This window comes from Podarcis cretensis (genome assembly GCF_951804945.1).
Source record: "Podarcis cretensis genome assembly, chromosome: 3".
NCBI classification, from domain to species: domain Eukaryota; kingdom Metazoa; phylum Chordata; class Lepidosauria; order Squamata; family Lacertidae; genus Podarcis; species Podarcis cretensis.
The window spans coordinates 124,340,413-124,354,959 of NC_137172.1; the positions used below are offsets into that span (position 1 = coordinate 124,340,413).

Sequence of the window (14,547 nt, forward strand, 5' to 3'; positions counted from 1 at the left end):
TGCATCACAACCTTCTCAGATGTTGACATTACTTTAATATGTAAAAATTGTCAGCGCAATATTTACAGATGTCATGCAATGGTCTAAAAACTAAGCTCACAAAAAGGCACTGAAATAGTAACGCCACTACTTACAAGACCAGCTTCCTCACTGTTTGACATTTACAGAGGGCGCAATCTTGGATGTGTCATTTATTTTTCACATTGTGATCCATAAGCAAATTACTCATTTCTCCAAATGTAATGCTTGCTATGGGACACCATTGTGCTTTCATAATGCAATGCCATGTACTTCTTCTGTTGTGCTTTTCAGTGCGGTCTCTTTATCTCCAACTTGCAACTCGTAAGTATCATCTGCTTCTGCAGTGCTCTCTTTTTGTATAACAAAGCCGACTGTAATTGTGTCCCACAAATCTTTGTAATGGGTTGTTTCTTAAGTTTGTTAAAGTTCTAATGCTTTCATTATGTTATTTAGCACAACAGCAGGATGCACTGATGATTTTTGTAATTTAAAACAAGCACAGAAAGAAGCTTACAAATATTAATTTAGAAAACATGTTGGGCAGAAATGGAAACTAAGTTAGTATTTTTCGCTCTATAAGATGCACCAGACCACAAGACGCACCTAGTTTTTGGAGGAGGAAAACAAGAAAAAAATATTCTGAATCTCAGAAGCCAGAACAGCAAGAGGGATCGCTACGTAGTGAAAGCAGCAATCCCTCTTGCTGTTCTGGCTTCTGGGATAGCTGCGCAGCCTGCATTTGCTCCATAAGACGCACACATATTTCCCCTTACTTTTTAGGAGGGAAAAAGTGAGTCTTATAGAGCAAAATATACAGTAATTTAGTTAACATTAGCTAACTTCAAATAACTACTAACTGATGATCAAGTACTTTTCTCATCAACTGCAGCTGAACTTTCTTACCTTGTGTGACAGACCTCACTAATGAGGTGCAGACCATTACTCTGAAAAATATAAAGTTCTTAATATTTTCCTCAAATAGGTTTCATCCAGGTCAGGGGTCAAGCAGGCAGTTGACATGTCTTGCCTCTCACAGAAACATTGTACAAGTAAATTTTTAGAGTGAACCTTAAGCTACACCACAATCTCATTAGAACTATCCTCCATTGCTAATGATCCTACTGAACTGCGATCCAGCTTTCCCTTTCCCTGCTTGAAATTCTAGTGTGACAGCAGTTGTACCCAATAGGTGGAATGTTTTCTATTTTATTTTTATTTATTAAATTTGTATTCTGCCCTCAAGACACTTCACAGAATAAAAATACAATATAAAAACACAAACTACATAATAAAACAAGAACACAAATAAAACAAAGCAATGTTCATATATTATCATTTATTTTAAATGCTTTTTAAAGGAGGAAACCTGCTCCAAAGTGGTGGTGGTTTCTTGATAATGTGTGTGTGTGGGGGGGGGGGCTAGTCAGTCAATAACATGTGACGCCAACTTCCATGTGAAATGTTCAGAACCATTTTTTCCCAGGGCTCAACTCCATAGAGAACCAAGTACATTTATAATGAATGTAGGGGGGAAAAGGCCTCCAAAGTGGCTTCACTGCTCAGAAAATATGATATGTGTATTCATCCTTAATTTGCACAGAATGATGCTGAGACCCAGTGGGCATGACCAGTGCTCTGAAATCAGCAGAGCCCTCTGCAACACCCTGGGCTTCCAGGACAGACGTTTGGGGTGCTTCAACAGAGAAACAGATTTGGAAAGGAAGATAAACAGTTTAGAAAATGCTAAGATAAGGGGGATGATCTCTTTCCATAATAGAAAAGAATACTGTTTAGACATCTCATTTTCTGTGCTCAAAGCTTTCACAATTCACTTGGCTTGTTTGCATTTCTGAACACATTTCGGAGACAGTGGAGAACAACCACCAAGTCTATGCTACCTAGTCCAACATTCCATTCCCAGAGTGGTCTGTCAGACTCTACAAGCCTATGATTCTATAAGCTTTTTTTTGTGTGTGTGTGTGTACATCATTTGACTGGACAACTGCATTACAAAATTCATAGAAGTGTGAATTTCCAAAGCTTTTTGAAAATCCAAGTACACAATAACTGCCAACCCACATGAATAGTTGCGAGCTTATTGACACTCTCAAAGAACTCTAAAAGGTTAGTGGGACAAGGCTTAACTGTTTAATGCAACAATGCTACCACCAAGTTATCCAGAACAGATGTTAAACTTGGAGAACTATGGGCCTCCAAAGCCTTAACAGGGTTCCTAATTTGGCCACGAAGCTGGTTCCCCAAACCACAGCCACCTGCCTTATACCTGACATCACACAGGGTAGCAGATGTGTGGCAGGTGAGGGGACGGCTCCCTGCCAGTAGAAGGGTTTGCAAACACCTCCTAGCAGCTGATAGGCAGTACCTCCCAAACCGTCTTTGCCCATGTGGTTTGATATCAAACTGTGCAGGCAAAGGAAGTGGGGTTTACAGAGACCACTGTATGGGGGGGCAGCAACCCCCTATACCTTTGCCTACATGATTTGACTTCAAACCACCCAGGCAAAGGGAATCACTTCACCTGACGTCATGGTGATGCCATGGTCTCTGCTCCCAATTCTTAGCTCCTGGATACGATGAAACAGCTTCCTACATCTCAGATCTAACTAGGCCTGGGCAATGTATCAAGACATCGTCCGGGACCGGTTTGATGGCCAGAGCATGAAGGCACCTTCACCCAGCAGTGGGTGGGGCTTGCCTGTGCCTTACCTTCCTTCTGTGCTGCCTCCTTCCTCCCTGCGTCGAGTGCTGGCAGCCGCAGGAGCAGCAGCTGTTTCATCCTGGTGCCACCTGGGCCCAGGGCTGGTGCTGCTTGTTCCTCCCCTCTGCACGTCGCCGGGTGCTGTCAGTGGAGGGAGTGGCAGGGCTTTCACCCCAGTGCCTCACAGGGCTGGGGCCGAAGGATGCTCCTTCCTTTTCAACATTATGATGCTACACCACAATGTTGGAAAGCTGCTATCGCCCAGCCCTGGATCTAACACACATCCTCCCATGCACCAATGAGACCACATTGCCACATGCCACATGTGCCACATGCCACATGCAAAACCTCCTGCAGAGGATCCATGCCATGAGAAGGACGTTTGGAGTGCATTCTCCCTCTTGCAACTCAGAAATAAAATTAAGGGGGTGTTGCATACTTTATCTGTCTGATTACAATATATTGTAAAATTACAGTCTGGAACAGCATAATTATTATGGCATAACACTTACAAAAGCTTAGTTGACGACTTTCACAGAATTCTGCATATTGTGCAGAGTCCATCATTCGTGCTTGTCTTTCTGCCCTCTGCAAAACAATATAAACAACACTTGTTATTCATAGATCCAAATGCATAGCATCACGAAACCCTTCCAACTGTAGGCCTGAAAGCAACTCTCAACACTAAATTAGTACTACTAATTTCTCAATGTTTCTTAATGTTTGATGTTTTACTGTGGTTGCATAATTTGTTGGAAGCCACCCAGAGTAGCTGGGGCAATCTAGACAGATGAGTGGCTGGCAAGCAAGCAAGCAAGCAAACAAAAGTTGATGATATTGAACATTCTGACAATTCATCAAAGCTCCATGCTCATCAATGCATCAATTCATCAAAGCTCCATGCTCATCAATGCATCAATGCATATTGATGAGTCCATGATCATCAATGCATATTGCATTGCTGTCCTCACAGGAAATTATTACATATGACATATATCCCCTGACTTTGCTCTTTATCCTTTACTGCATCAATGCACAGCAGATATTATGATACTGGTTTTAAAACATCTGAAATCAGAGGCCTCTTCATTGGGCCATCTTGTAATCCAGGTTGTTCTCTTTACGTTACTCATTTATTTGCTGCCTGTGCAAATTGACAAGACAAAACTGGCCAAACTGCTAAACCCATCTTCTGATCTGCTTGAAGGCAGAGGGCCTTCTCGGTAGTGGCGCCCACCCTGTGGAACACCCTCCCATCAGAAATCAAGGAAATAAACTATCTGACTTTTAGAAGACATCTTAAGGCAGCCTTGTTTACAGAGGTTTTTAATGTCTGATGTTTTACAATTTTTTATATGTACTGTAAGCCGCCCAGAGTGGCAGGGGAAACCCAGCCAGATGAGCGGGGTATAAACATTATTAATTATTATTTGCTTAGGTTCTTCATCTGCTCTATTCTCATTATTCAACATAAAAGGCAATGCTCCTTGCCTAAATTATGTGCAACTGACCCTGAAATTCTGAACACATTTACACTGAAGGAAATGCTGGTGATTTAAAATGGACCTTACTCCTATGTTTCCTTAGCACATCTATATGGGAACTTTGCCTGTAAGTGAGAAACATTTTAACACAAAAGATTTGGGAAACTTCTAGTGCCATTTCCCTTCTTTTTGTTCTCATTTTCCTCAGCATCATTAGCCCTTATTGCTGATTAACGCAACTGGCTATCAGAGCTAATGAATCAGTTGGTTGGCAGAACACTGACCACTGGATTAATTGCCCATATCTGGGTAAATTTTGTCAAGGACAGTGATGAAAGGAGGACAAAATCATGCTGAGAACAGCATCAAAACACTCCAAGAAATTGCCACATGCATTTTTTGAACACTAAAGCAAGTAACTTCAGTGGAGCCAAAACTGGAACACTCTTGACTCACAGCAACACAAATAGATAATTAACACTTATGAACCTGACAGAACATGCATAAATCCAGAAAGGAGAAAGTAGTAATTATTAATTTTGCTTAATTTAGCTTGTAAGCATAGAAGCAACAGTTTATATTTAGTCCTCTAGTTTTAGAACCCTGGTACGTTTGGAAGAAATCTTGATGTCGTATCATCTACCACTGACAGAGTATCCTGCATATTCAAGCAACTCAAGATTAACCTAAGTTTAAAGTGGATTTATCCTCCTCCTCCATGGCTTGCAACACAAATGCCTAACAAAGAAATACTGCATGCCAGAATAGAAATGGAAATCTATCTTGTGATGTGAAGATTTATCCCAGAAGAACACAGAATACTTTTTTGTGGTACCTGGTCTAACCAATGGAATCACAGGTTTAAAGACACATATGAAGATACAAAAGAACCACAAGCAATAAATTCTATTGCATATATTTGAATTAATTAATTCTGAAATTGAGCAGGAAAGCACAAGCTCCACTCATTACTTATGTGTGGGGTGAGAAAAGGTGCAAGCCAGGACAATCGGCAGAAACTTCCTCTCAAAGCTCCAACACTTTATGGGGCTTCACAGAGACCACAAAGAATATATTTTACACAAACCAGCTCCTAGTTAAGTAAAGAAGATCTGCCTCCAATGAAAAGAAAAAATGAAAACGGTACCATACAGCAGTTAAATATCACAGAGTTGAACATTCTGTTCCAAATCCTAGCTGTCTTAAAACTTATCTCAGGACTTTCATTATAAAATGTAACCAACTTGCTCTTCTTAAATCCACTTTTTGCTTAAGTGGAAACCAAAGAAAAAGAGGGCAGAAGGGCAGGAACCATTTTAAAGATTAGACACACTTTGAGCCTTGTGCTGCAGCTAACAAAACCTTTTTATGACAGATTGATGGATGTTGTGATAAAACTGCAGATTTGACAATAAAGAGCAGATATACAGAGAAGTCTTTGTTATCTTACTTATCCCTGCATTATGAAGCAGACTGTTCTTTCTGTCCTATCCATTAGTTTGAATGAGTATGTAAGACATAGAAGCCTTTGAAGTCATGCAGCTAGTTTATGCATGTACGTTGTCCGGAATCTTCCAACGTAACGAAAAGGCAGGCCAAGATCTCAACCTAAAAGGGCGTCAGGAGTAAGGTGGAGCACAAAAGCCTCTTTTCATAGAATCATAGAATCATAGAGTTGGAAGAGACCACAAGGGCCATCGAGTCCAACCCCCTGCCAAGCAGGAAACACCATCAGAGCACTTCTGACATATGGTTGTCAAGCCTCTGCTTAAAGACCTCCAAAGAAGGAGACTCCACCACACTCCTTGGCAGCAAATTCCACTGTCGAACAGCTCTTACTGTCAGGAAGTTCTTCCTAATGTTTAGGTGGAATCTTTTTTCTTGTAGTTTGGAACCATTGCTCCGTGTCCGCTTCTCTGGAGCAGCAGAAAACAACCTTTCTCCCTCCTCTATGTGACATCCTTTTATATATTTGAACATAGCTATCATATCACCCCTTAACCTCCTCTTCTCCAGGCTAAACATGCCCAGCTCCCTTAGCCGTTCTTCATAAGGCATCGTTTCCAGGCCTTTGACCATTTTGGTTGCCCTCCTCTGGACACGTTCCAGTTTGTCAGTGTCCTTCTTGAACTGTGGTGCCCAAAACTGGACACAGTACTCCAGGTGAGATCTGACCAGAGCAGAATACAGTGGCACTATTACTTCCCTTGATCTAGATGCAATACTCCTATTGATGCAGCCCAGAATTGCATTGGCTTTTTTAGCTGCCGCGTCACACTGTTGGCTCATGTCAAGTTTGTGGTCAACCAAGACTCCTAGATCCTTTTCACATGTACTGCTCTCAAGCCAGGTGTCACCCATCTTGTATTTGTGCCTCTCATTTTTTTTTGCCCAAGTGCAATACTTTACATTTCTCCCTATTAAGATTCATCTTGTTTGTTTTGGCCCAGTTCTCTAATCTGTCAAGGTCGTTTTGAAGTGTGATCCTGTCCTCTGGGGTGTTAGCCACCCCTCCCAGTTTGGTGTCATCTGCAAATTTGATCAGGATGCGCTTGAGTCCATCATCCAAGTCGTTGATAAAGATGTTGAATAAGACCGGGCCCAAGACAGAACCCTGTGGCACCCCACTAGTCACTCTTCTCCAGGATGAAGAGGAACCATTGATGAGCACCCTTTGGGTTCGGTCAGTCAGCCAGTTACAAATCCACTGAGTGGTAGCATAGTCAAGACCGCATTTTACCAGCTTCTTTACAAGAATATCATGGGGCACCTTGTCAAATGCCGTGCTGAAATCAAGGTAGGCTACATCCAGTGAATCATAGAATCATAGAATCATAGAGTTGGAAGAGACCACAAGGGCCATCGAGTCTAACCCCCTGCCAAGCAGGAAACACCATCAGAGCACTCCTGCGTTCCCTTCATCTACCAGGCTTGTAATTCTGTCAAAAAACGAGATCAGGTTAGTCTGACATGACTTATTTTTCAGAAATCCATGCTGACTATTGGTGATCACAGCATTCCTTTCTAGGTGCTCACAGACTGTTTGCTTAATGATCTGCTCCAGAATCCTCCCTGGTATTGATGTCAGACTGACTGGGCGATAATTATTTGGGTCCTCTCTTTTCCCCTTTTTGAAAATAGGGACAACATTTGCCCTCCTCCAGTCTGCCGGGACTTCGCCTGTTCTCCAGGAATTCTCAAAGATGACTGCCAGTGGTTCTGAGATCACATCTGCCAGTTCTTTTAATACTCTTGGATGCAGTTCATCTGGCCCTGGAGACTTGAATACATCTAAACTAGCCAAGTATTCTTGTACTATCTCCTTAGTTATTCTGGGCTGTGTTTCCTCTGCTGAATCATTTGCTCCAAATTCTTCAGGTCGGGCATTGTTTTCTTTATCGGAGAAGACTGAGGCAAAGAAGGCATTGAGGAGTTCAGCCCTTTCTGTGTCCCCTGTTTGCATTTCACCAGCTTCTCCTCTGAGTGACCCCACTGTTTCTTTGTTCTTCCTTTTGCTACGAATATACCCAGAAAAGCCTTTTTTGTTGCTTTTAACCTCTCTAGCAAGCCTTGAGTTCATTCTGTGCTTTAGCTTTTCTGACTTTGTGTCTACACGTTCTAAACAATCAGGACCTCCTACTTCTTTGAGTCACGTTTCTCCATATATCTGGCTCCTGTGTTGGTGAACTAGCCTCCTTCTCAGGGGAGTCCCCTGTCTCCTCCTTGGTGGAGACGGTGTGCTCTGTTGCTTCCAAGAAGAGCTCCAGCTCTCTAATTCTTTGGAGCGTAGCTACACGTTCCTCCAGTTGCTGGACTTTGTCTTCTAAGAGGGCAATCAACATGCAATTGCTGCAGGTAAAGCTGCCTGCAACCTTTGGCAAGATGGCAAACATTGTGCAGGAACCGCAGGCGACTGCAGCTGTTCCCTCACCCTCCATCTTGAGAACGTGTCATTGGGGGTGGCTACAGCGGTCCTCCATCATAAAATGCGTGAAGACAGGACAAATAACTCCCCCCGAAAAAACTTAGGTCTTCCCCAACAAACGTTTGAGACTAGCTCCCCTAAATCTAAAGATGGATCAAACTGCGCACGCCCCTAGGCGCGCACCGCTGCCCTGCAAGCTCTGATAAGCTCCTCCCACAGCTAATCACCTGCCTCAACAGAAACCCTGCCCCCTCTGACCTTTGCACATATTATTATTGTGGTTTTTGCTTCATCAATATAATTTCAAACCAACGAATTTTGTTCAAGCTGAGTTTCACTGAAAGTTCTAAATATTAACTTTACTGAAAACGTTTTCCGACTTCCGGAGGCGGCGCGAATGGCAATGGCTGCCCTTTCCTAGTCGGGAGAGGGAAGCTCCGCTGAAAACGGGTCGTCCGCTGCGGCGAAGCGGAGACCCATCTTGAAAAACCACAGGTGGCAGAAGCCTGTGGTCCTGGGACCCGGCGGGCGCCAGGAGCAGCCCCCAAAACGTTGAAGGAACCCCGTAAGGGGCTCCGGATCGCGGAAGGGGTTGCGGCGCTGTGGGTCGTTCCGCAATCGGCGGAGTGAAGCCGCGTTGCTGCTGCTGGTGAGCGCTGATCTTTCTTCCTTAAACTTCTGATTCGGAAAGCAACAATCCGTGAGTAATAAGGATTTTACAAAATTTTGAGACCTAAAACATTGAATTTGGCTGAAAGCAGAGTGACGAAAAATAGGAAGTCCGTCTTCCACTGACACTGAACTTCAAAGCAAAGAGCCGGAGGAGTGGAGGCAAAGAGTGAACTTTTAACCTAACTGATCTGGACACCCGTGGAAATTATTTTTAAGCAGAATAAAGACTTTAAGTAATTGATTATATGACTTCTACTTGGACTGTGATACCTTTCTTCTATTTGGATTACAATTTAAGCAAGAAACCCAGGTGCTGGAATTGCCTGAGTAATTGAGCAGTCAGTCTGCAGGGTTGGATACTTTGAACTTAAACTTTGAAACAATCTGAGGGAGTTTGGACTGGCTACTTTGAAGCACCTTTCGGAATGCCAGTAAGCACTGTCTGAAACACTGTGGTTTTTTTTAAAATACTAACTCTGCTAAAAGCTACCTTATTGAAGGTTCCTGGACATTAAATTAGATTTTATTATTTTTATTGGAATTGACTTCTTCCCTAAAGACATTTTAAGCTCCCCCTAGAGGATTTGGGATTTACAGCAGTGACATTGTTTTACTTTCCTTTTCCCGGCCTCCTGTTTGACTGTTACCATCTGGGCCGTTGTTTTCTCATGGGAACAACTCAGCTTGACCTTGAATTTTAGATAACTCTGGAATGAGTGGCGTAAGAAAAAAAGGACCGAGAACCAGACAAACAACTTTAACCGCAGTCTCTCAGGCACGTAGATCATCTGTGCCTACTGTGCTTACTTTGCCTACTCTGACTTCTGAGGAAGAAGCCGCTTCTCTGCCACGGGCAGGGGAGGGAGAGACTGAGGAATTACAATTGGAAGAGATGGCCTCAGGTGCAATTGGCTCTACTTTAGAGAAAATTCTTGAAAAATTGGATTCTTTGGAGAAAAAAGTTGATCAGCAAACAGCTAAAATTGATCATAATACAGAATGTTTAAATAGATTAACTGGACAAGTTGCACAGAATGTACAAGCAATTGGAGAACTGAAGGAGACTGCAGGCGAAAATCGGAAATTGGCTGAGGATACCAGCCAAAGACTGGGTAATTTAGAAAAAGAGGTAAGACCACTCAGAAAACAAGTAGGTGAACACCAGACCTATCTTTCTATGATAGAACTACAGAACAGGCAGACCAATTTAAGGATAAGGTCGGTACCAGAAGTGGAAGAAGGCAACCTAGCTGAGTTCTTGACTAAAGAATTTTCCAAGTTTTGGAACTTGGAGGAAAAAGATTTTAAAATCATATCAGCTTTTAGACTTGGAAGACTTATAAAGAAAGAGAAGCCCAGAGACTGTTTAATAACATTGAGATCAAAGGAGGAAAGGGACAAGATTTTGGGCCTGCATTACGGAAAGTCACTGGACATTTTGGACAAAAGAATTGAAATTTACAAGGATATTCTAAACAACTGTTGGACCTTAGATCTGATTATTTGGAATTAGCAAGATTGTTGAGGAGCAATTCAATTATCTTCAGGTGGGATTTTCCTCAAGGATTATCCTTCACTTTTAGAGGGAAGAAGATTAAAATCAGATCACTGGAAGATAGAGACAAGTTTCTGACCGCGTACGGAGAGGACCTTCAAAAAGGACTGGAATTACCCTCGGGGCCTGAAGCACCAGGGGTGCCTGCACCCTCGGATCCTGAAGATCCAGCGAACAGGGTACCACTCCTAGAAAAATAACCAGATTTATTCAGGATGTCTCTGCAACTTTTGAGTTGGAATATAAATGGCTGCAACATTCCGGAAAAAAGGAGAAAAAATTTTCATATATTAAAAAAGGAACAACTGGACATTATTTGCTTACAAGAAACACATGTGACTAGGCTCCACAGAAAAGTACTAATAAATAAAAGACTTGGTCAGGAATTTATATCTTCTGATAAAGTAAAGAAGAGAGGCGTGGTGATATATGCAAAAGAGAGCCTGTCACCTAAATTTTTATTTAAAGATGAGCATGGAAGGATCTTGGCAATTGAAATACAACATCAAGGAGAAAAGATTCTGATATTAGGAATTTATGCACCAAATGAAGGGAAATCGGAATTTTTTAAGAAGTTGCATGAGATCATGCTGGATTATCTGGACTATGACAACATCATTATGATGGGAGACATGAACGGGGTCGTATCAACTAATATGGATAAGTCACAAAGCCAAAATGTCACAAAAGACGGCAGACTACCAAATACTTTTTTTGAACTGACGGACAATATGGAATGGATTGATATTTGGAGAACGAAAAACCCCTTGGGGAAAGAAGGAACATTTTTCTCTGAAGCCCAGCTGACTTGGACAAGAATTGACCAAATATGGATAACTAGAGGTCTGGCACCCAAGGTCAGAAAGGTGCAAATCTGCCCAAAAACCTGCTCCGACCATAACGCATTGAAAATGGATATGACATTATTACCAACCGGCTCCTTTAGATGGAGGATGAATGACAACTTGTTTAGAGATCAGGAGATTATTAAGAAGGCCCAGAAAGCTATGAAGGACTATTTTGAGATAAATATGAACACTACGGTGGAAAAAAGAATTATTTGGGACGCAAGCAAAGCTGTGATGAGGGGGTTCTTGATACAACAGAATGCTGTAAGGAAGAGGACACAAAACAACAGAAAAGATAAGATTTTGGAGAAAATAAAAGAATTAGAGAAGAAGTTGAGATCAAACCCGAAGTCTTTGCTGATCTTGAGAGAAATCAAACTTCATCAAGCACAATATTCTAAACTGATAAATCAGGAAATAGAGTGGAAGATTAAATTAATGAAACAAAAAACTTTTGAATCGGCAAATAAATGTGGGAAACTGCTAGCTTGGCAGTTGAGGAAGAGACAAAAATTAAATACAGTTACAAATTTGGAAATTGAAGGAAGAAACATTCAGAACCCCACGGAGATCAGAAAGTGTTTCCAGAAATACTTCAAAAAATTATATACTCAAGGGCCGCAGGACGAGGTTGAGATTAAACAATTTTTGGAGAAAAATGGATTTAAAAAATTGTCACAAGAAAATAGATCTCTCCTGAACAGTAAAATAACATGCCAAGAGATTGAACAAGCCATTCATAACATGAAATTGGGCAAATCTCCAGGGCCAGATGGGCTAACCTCCAAGAATTATAAGACATTAAAAGACTATTTGATACAACCACTGATGGAGGTTAGCAATGAAATTATGGAGGGGAAGAAGGCGCCGGAAACGTGGAAAGAAGCTTTTATCACATTGATACCAAAATCGGATTCTGAAAAGACACAACTTAAGAACTACCGTCCCATCTCCCTTTTAAATGTGGATTACAAAATATTTGCAGATGTCCTGGCAAGTAGACTTAAAAAAGTTTTAAATGAAGTAATTCATAAAGACCAGGCAGGCTTTCTCCCAGGTAGACACATGTTTGCTAATACAAGGAACATTATTGACATTCTGGAACTTTTGCAAACAGACATAAACACAAAAGCAGTGCTAATTTTCATAGATGCGGAGAAGGCCTTTGATAATATCTCTTGGAAATTTATGAAGGGAAACTTAAAAGAAATGGGAGTGGGTCGGGGTTTTGAGAATGGGATTGACGCAATATATTCAGAACAAAAGGCTAAATTGATAGTAAACAATGTGGTTACAGAAGAGTTTAATATTGAAAAAGGAACACGACAAGGCTGCCCGATTTCCCCTTTGTTATTTATATCAGTTCTGGAGGTGCTCTTGAACATGATTAGAGGGGACCGGTTGGTGGAAGGGATTCAGGTCGGAGCGAAACAATATAAACTTAAAGCTTTTGCAGATGACCTAGTTCTGACCCTGCAGGAGCCAGAATCTAGTACAAAAAGAGTACTACAACTGATTCAAGACTTTGGTCGGGTGGCGGGATTTAAACTAAACAAACAGAAAACTAAGGTGCTGGGGAAAAATCTGACAGATACAGAGTCGGAACGGTTTCAGAGAGAAACAGAACTAACTGTGGTTAAAAAAGTAAAGTACCTAGGGGTAAATATAACAGCAAAGAATCTGAGTCTATTTAAGGATAACTATGAAAAATGTTGGTCTGAAATTAAGAGAGACTTGGATAGTTGGACAAAACTGAAGCTTTCTTTGTTAGGCCGAATTGCTGCTGTTAAGATGAATGTATTGCCAAAGATGTTGTTTTTGTTTCAAACATTGCAGATTGTGGACAAGACAGAGTGCTTCCGGAAGTGGCAGAGAGATATATCCAAATTTGTCTGGCAGGGCAAAAAGCCCAGAATTAAGTTTAAGATACTAACTGATGCGAAAGAAAGAGGGGGCTTTGCCCTGCCGGACTTAAAGTTGTACTATGAAGCCGCAGCTTTCTGCTGGCTAAAAGACTGTCTACTTCTAGAGGACACTGACGTACTGGATCTGGAAGGTTTTAACAATGCTTTTGGCTGGCATGCATACTTATGGTACGATAAGGTTAAGATCAATAAGGTCTTTAAGAACCATATTGTCAGGAAAGCAGTATTTAATGTTTGGACAAAATACAAAGACTTATTGGAAAATAAAACTCCAAGGTGGCTTTCACCTCTGGAAGCTAAGGCCCGAAAAAAAACCCAATATGGAGGCCAAATGGCCAAAATATTGGGAAATTTTAGAAAAAGATGGAGACAATTGGAAATTGCAGAGTTTGGAGAAAATGAAGGATAAAGTGCGAGACTGGCTACATTACGCTCAGATTAAAGAAGTTTTTAAAAATGACAAAAAGGTAGGGTTCCAGGTGGAGAAATCAAAGTTGGAAACAGAACTGTTAGAACCAAAGACTAAGGTATTATCAAGAATGTATAACTTGCTGTTAAAATGGAATACACAGGACGAAATGGTTAAATCGGTTATGATAAAGTGGGCTCAGGATATTGGGCATAATATTATGTTTGAGGACTGGGAAAGGTTGTGGACCACTGGGCTGAACTTCACTGCATGTAATGCTCTGAAGGAAAATGTAATGAAAATGATATATAGATGGTACATGACCCCAGTTAAACTTGCCAAAATATACCATTTGTCTGAGAATAAATGTTGGAAATGTAAAGAACATGAAGGAACATTCTTTCACCTCTGGTGGACCTGCCCTAGAGTGAAGGCCTTCTGGGAAATGATATACAATGAGTTGAAAAAGGTATTTAAGTATACCTTCACTAAGAAACCAGAGGCCTTCCTTCTGGGCATTGTCGGCCAGAAGGTGTTAAAGAAGGACCGAACATTTTTTATGTATGCAACAACGGCAGCAAGGATACTCATCGCTAAGAGCTGGAAAACTCAAGATCTACCCACACTGGAAGAGTGGCAGATGCAGCTGATGGACTATATGCAACTGGCCGAGATGACTGGTAGAATTCGAGACCTGGGAGAAGAGAGGGTTGAAGAAGACTGGAAGAAATTCAAGATTTATTTACAAAAGTATTGTAATTTGGTTGAATGCTAAGAAGGATGCTAGATTATAAATAATTGCCTACAGCTGAATTAGACTTTAATCTGACGTAAGTGAGATTGAGGATAATATAAAACTTTTGGAGAATTATTAGATTAAATTAAGTGAACGAGATTTAAGAATCTAAACAAGATGATAAATTGCTGGAAAAAGTCTATAATGATGTAAGTGGGAGCGGGAGACGCGAGGGAGTCCAAAGAAGCTTTGA

The 14,547-nt window shown here is 41.3% G+C and overlaps 1 protein-coding gene across 3 annotated transcripts in view; it reads right to left on the reverse strand.

Annotated features, from left to right (window-relative positions):
- Positions 1-14,547, reverse strand: part of SUPT3H (SPT3 homolog, SAGA and STAGA complex component) — a gene marked incomplete at its 5' end in the record, with an annotated part of 232,500 nt that overhangs the window by 44,781 nt on the left and 173,172 nt on the right. For all 3 annotated transcript variants that reach the window (XM_079970024.1, XM_079970025.1, XM_079970023.1), the window contains one exon: positions 3,253-3,328. In XM_079970024.1, coding sequence (XP_079826150.1) covers positions 3,253-3,328 — 76 coding nt within the window. The remainder of the gene's footprint in view (positions 1-3,252; positions 3,329-14,547) is intronic.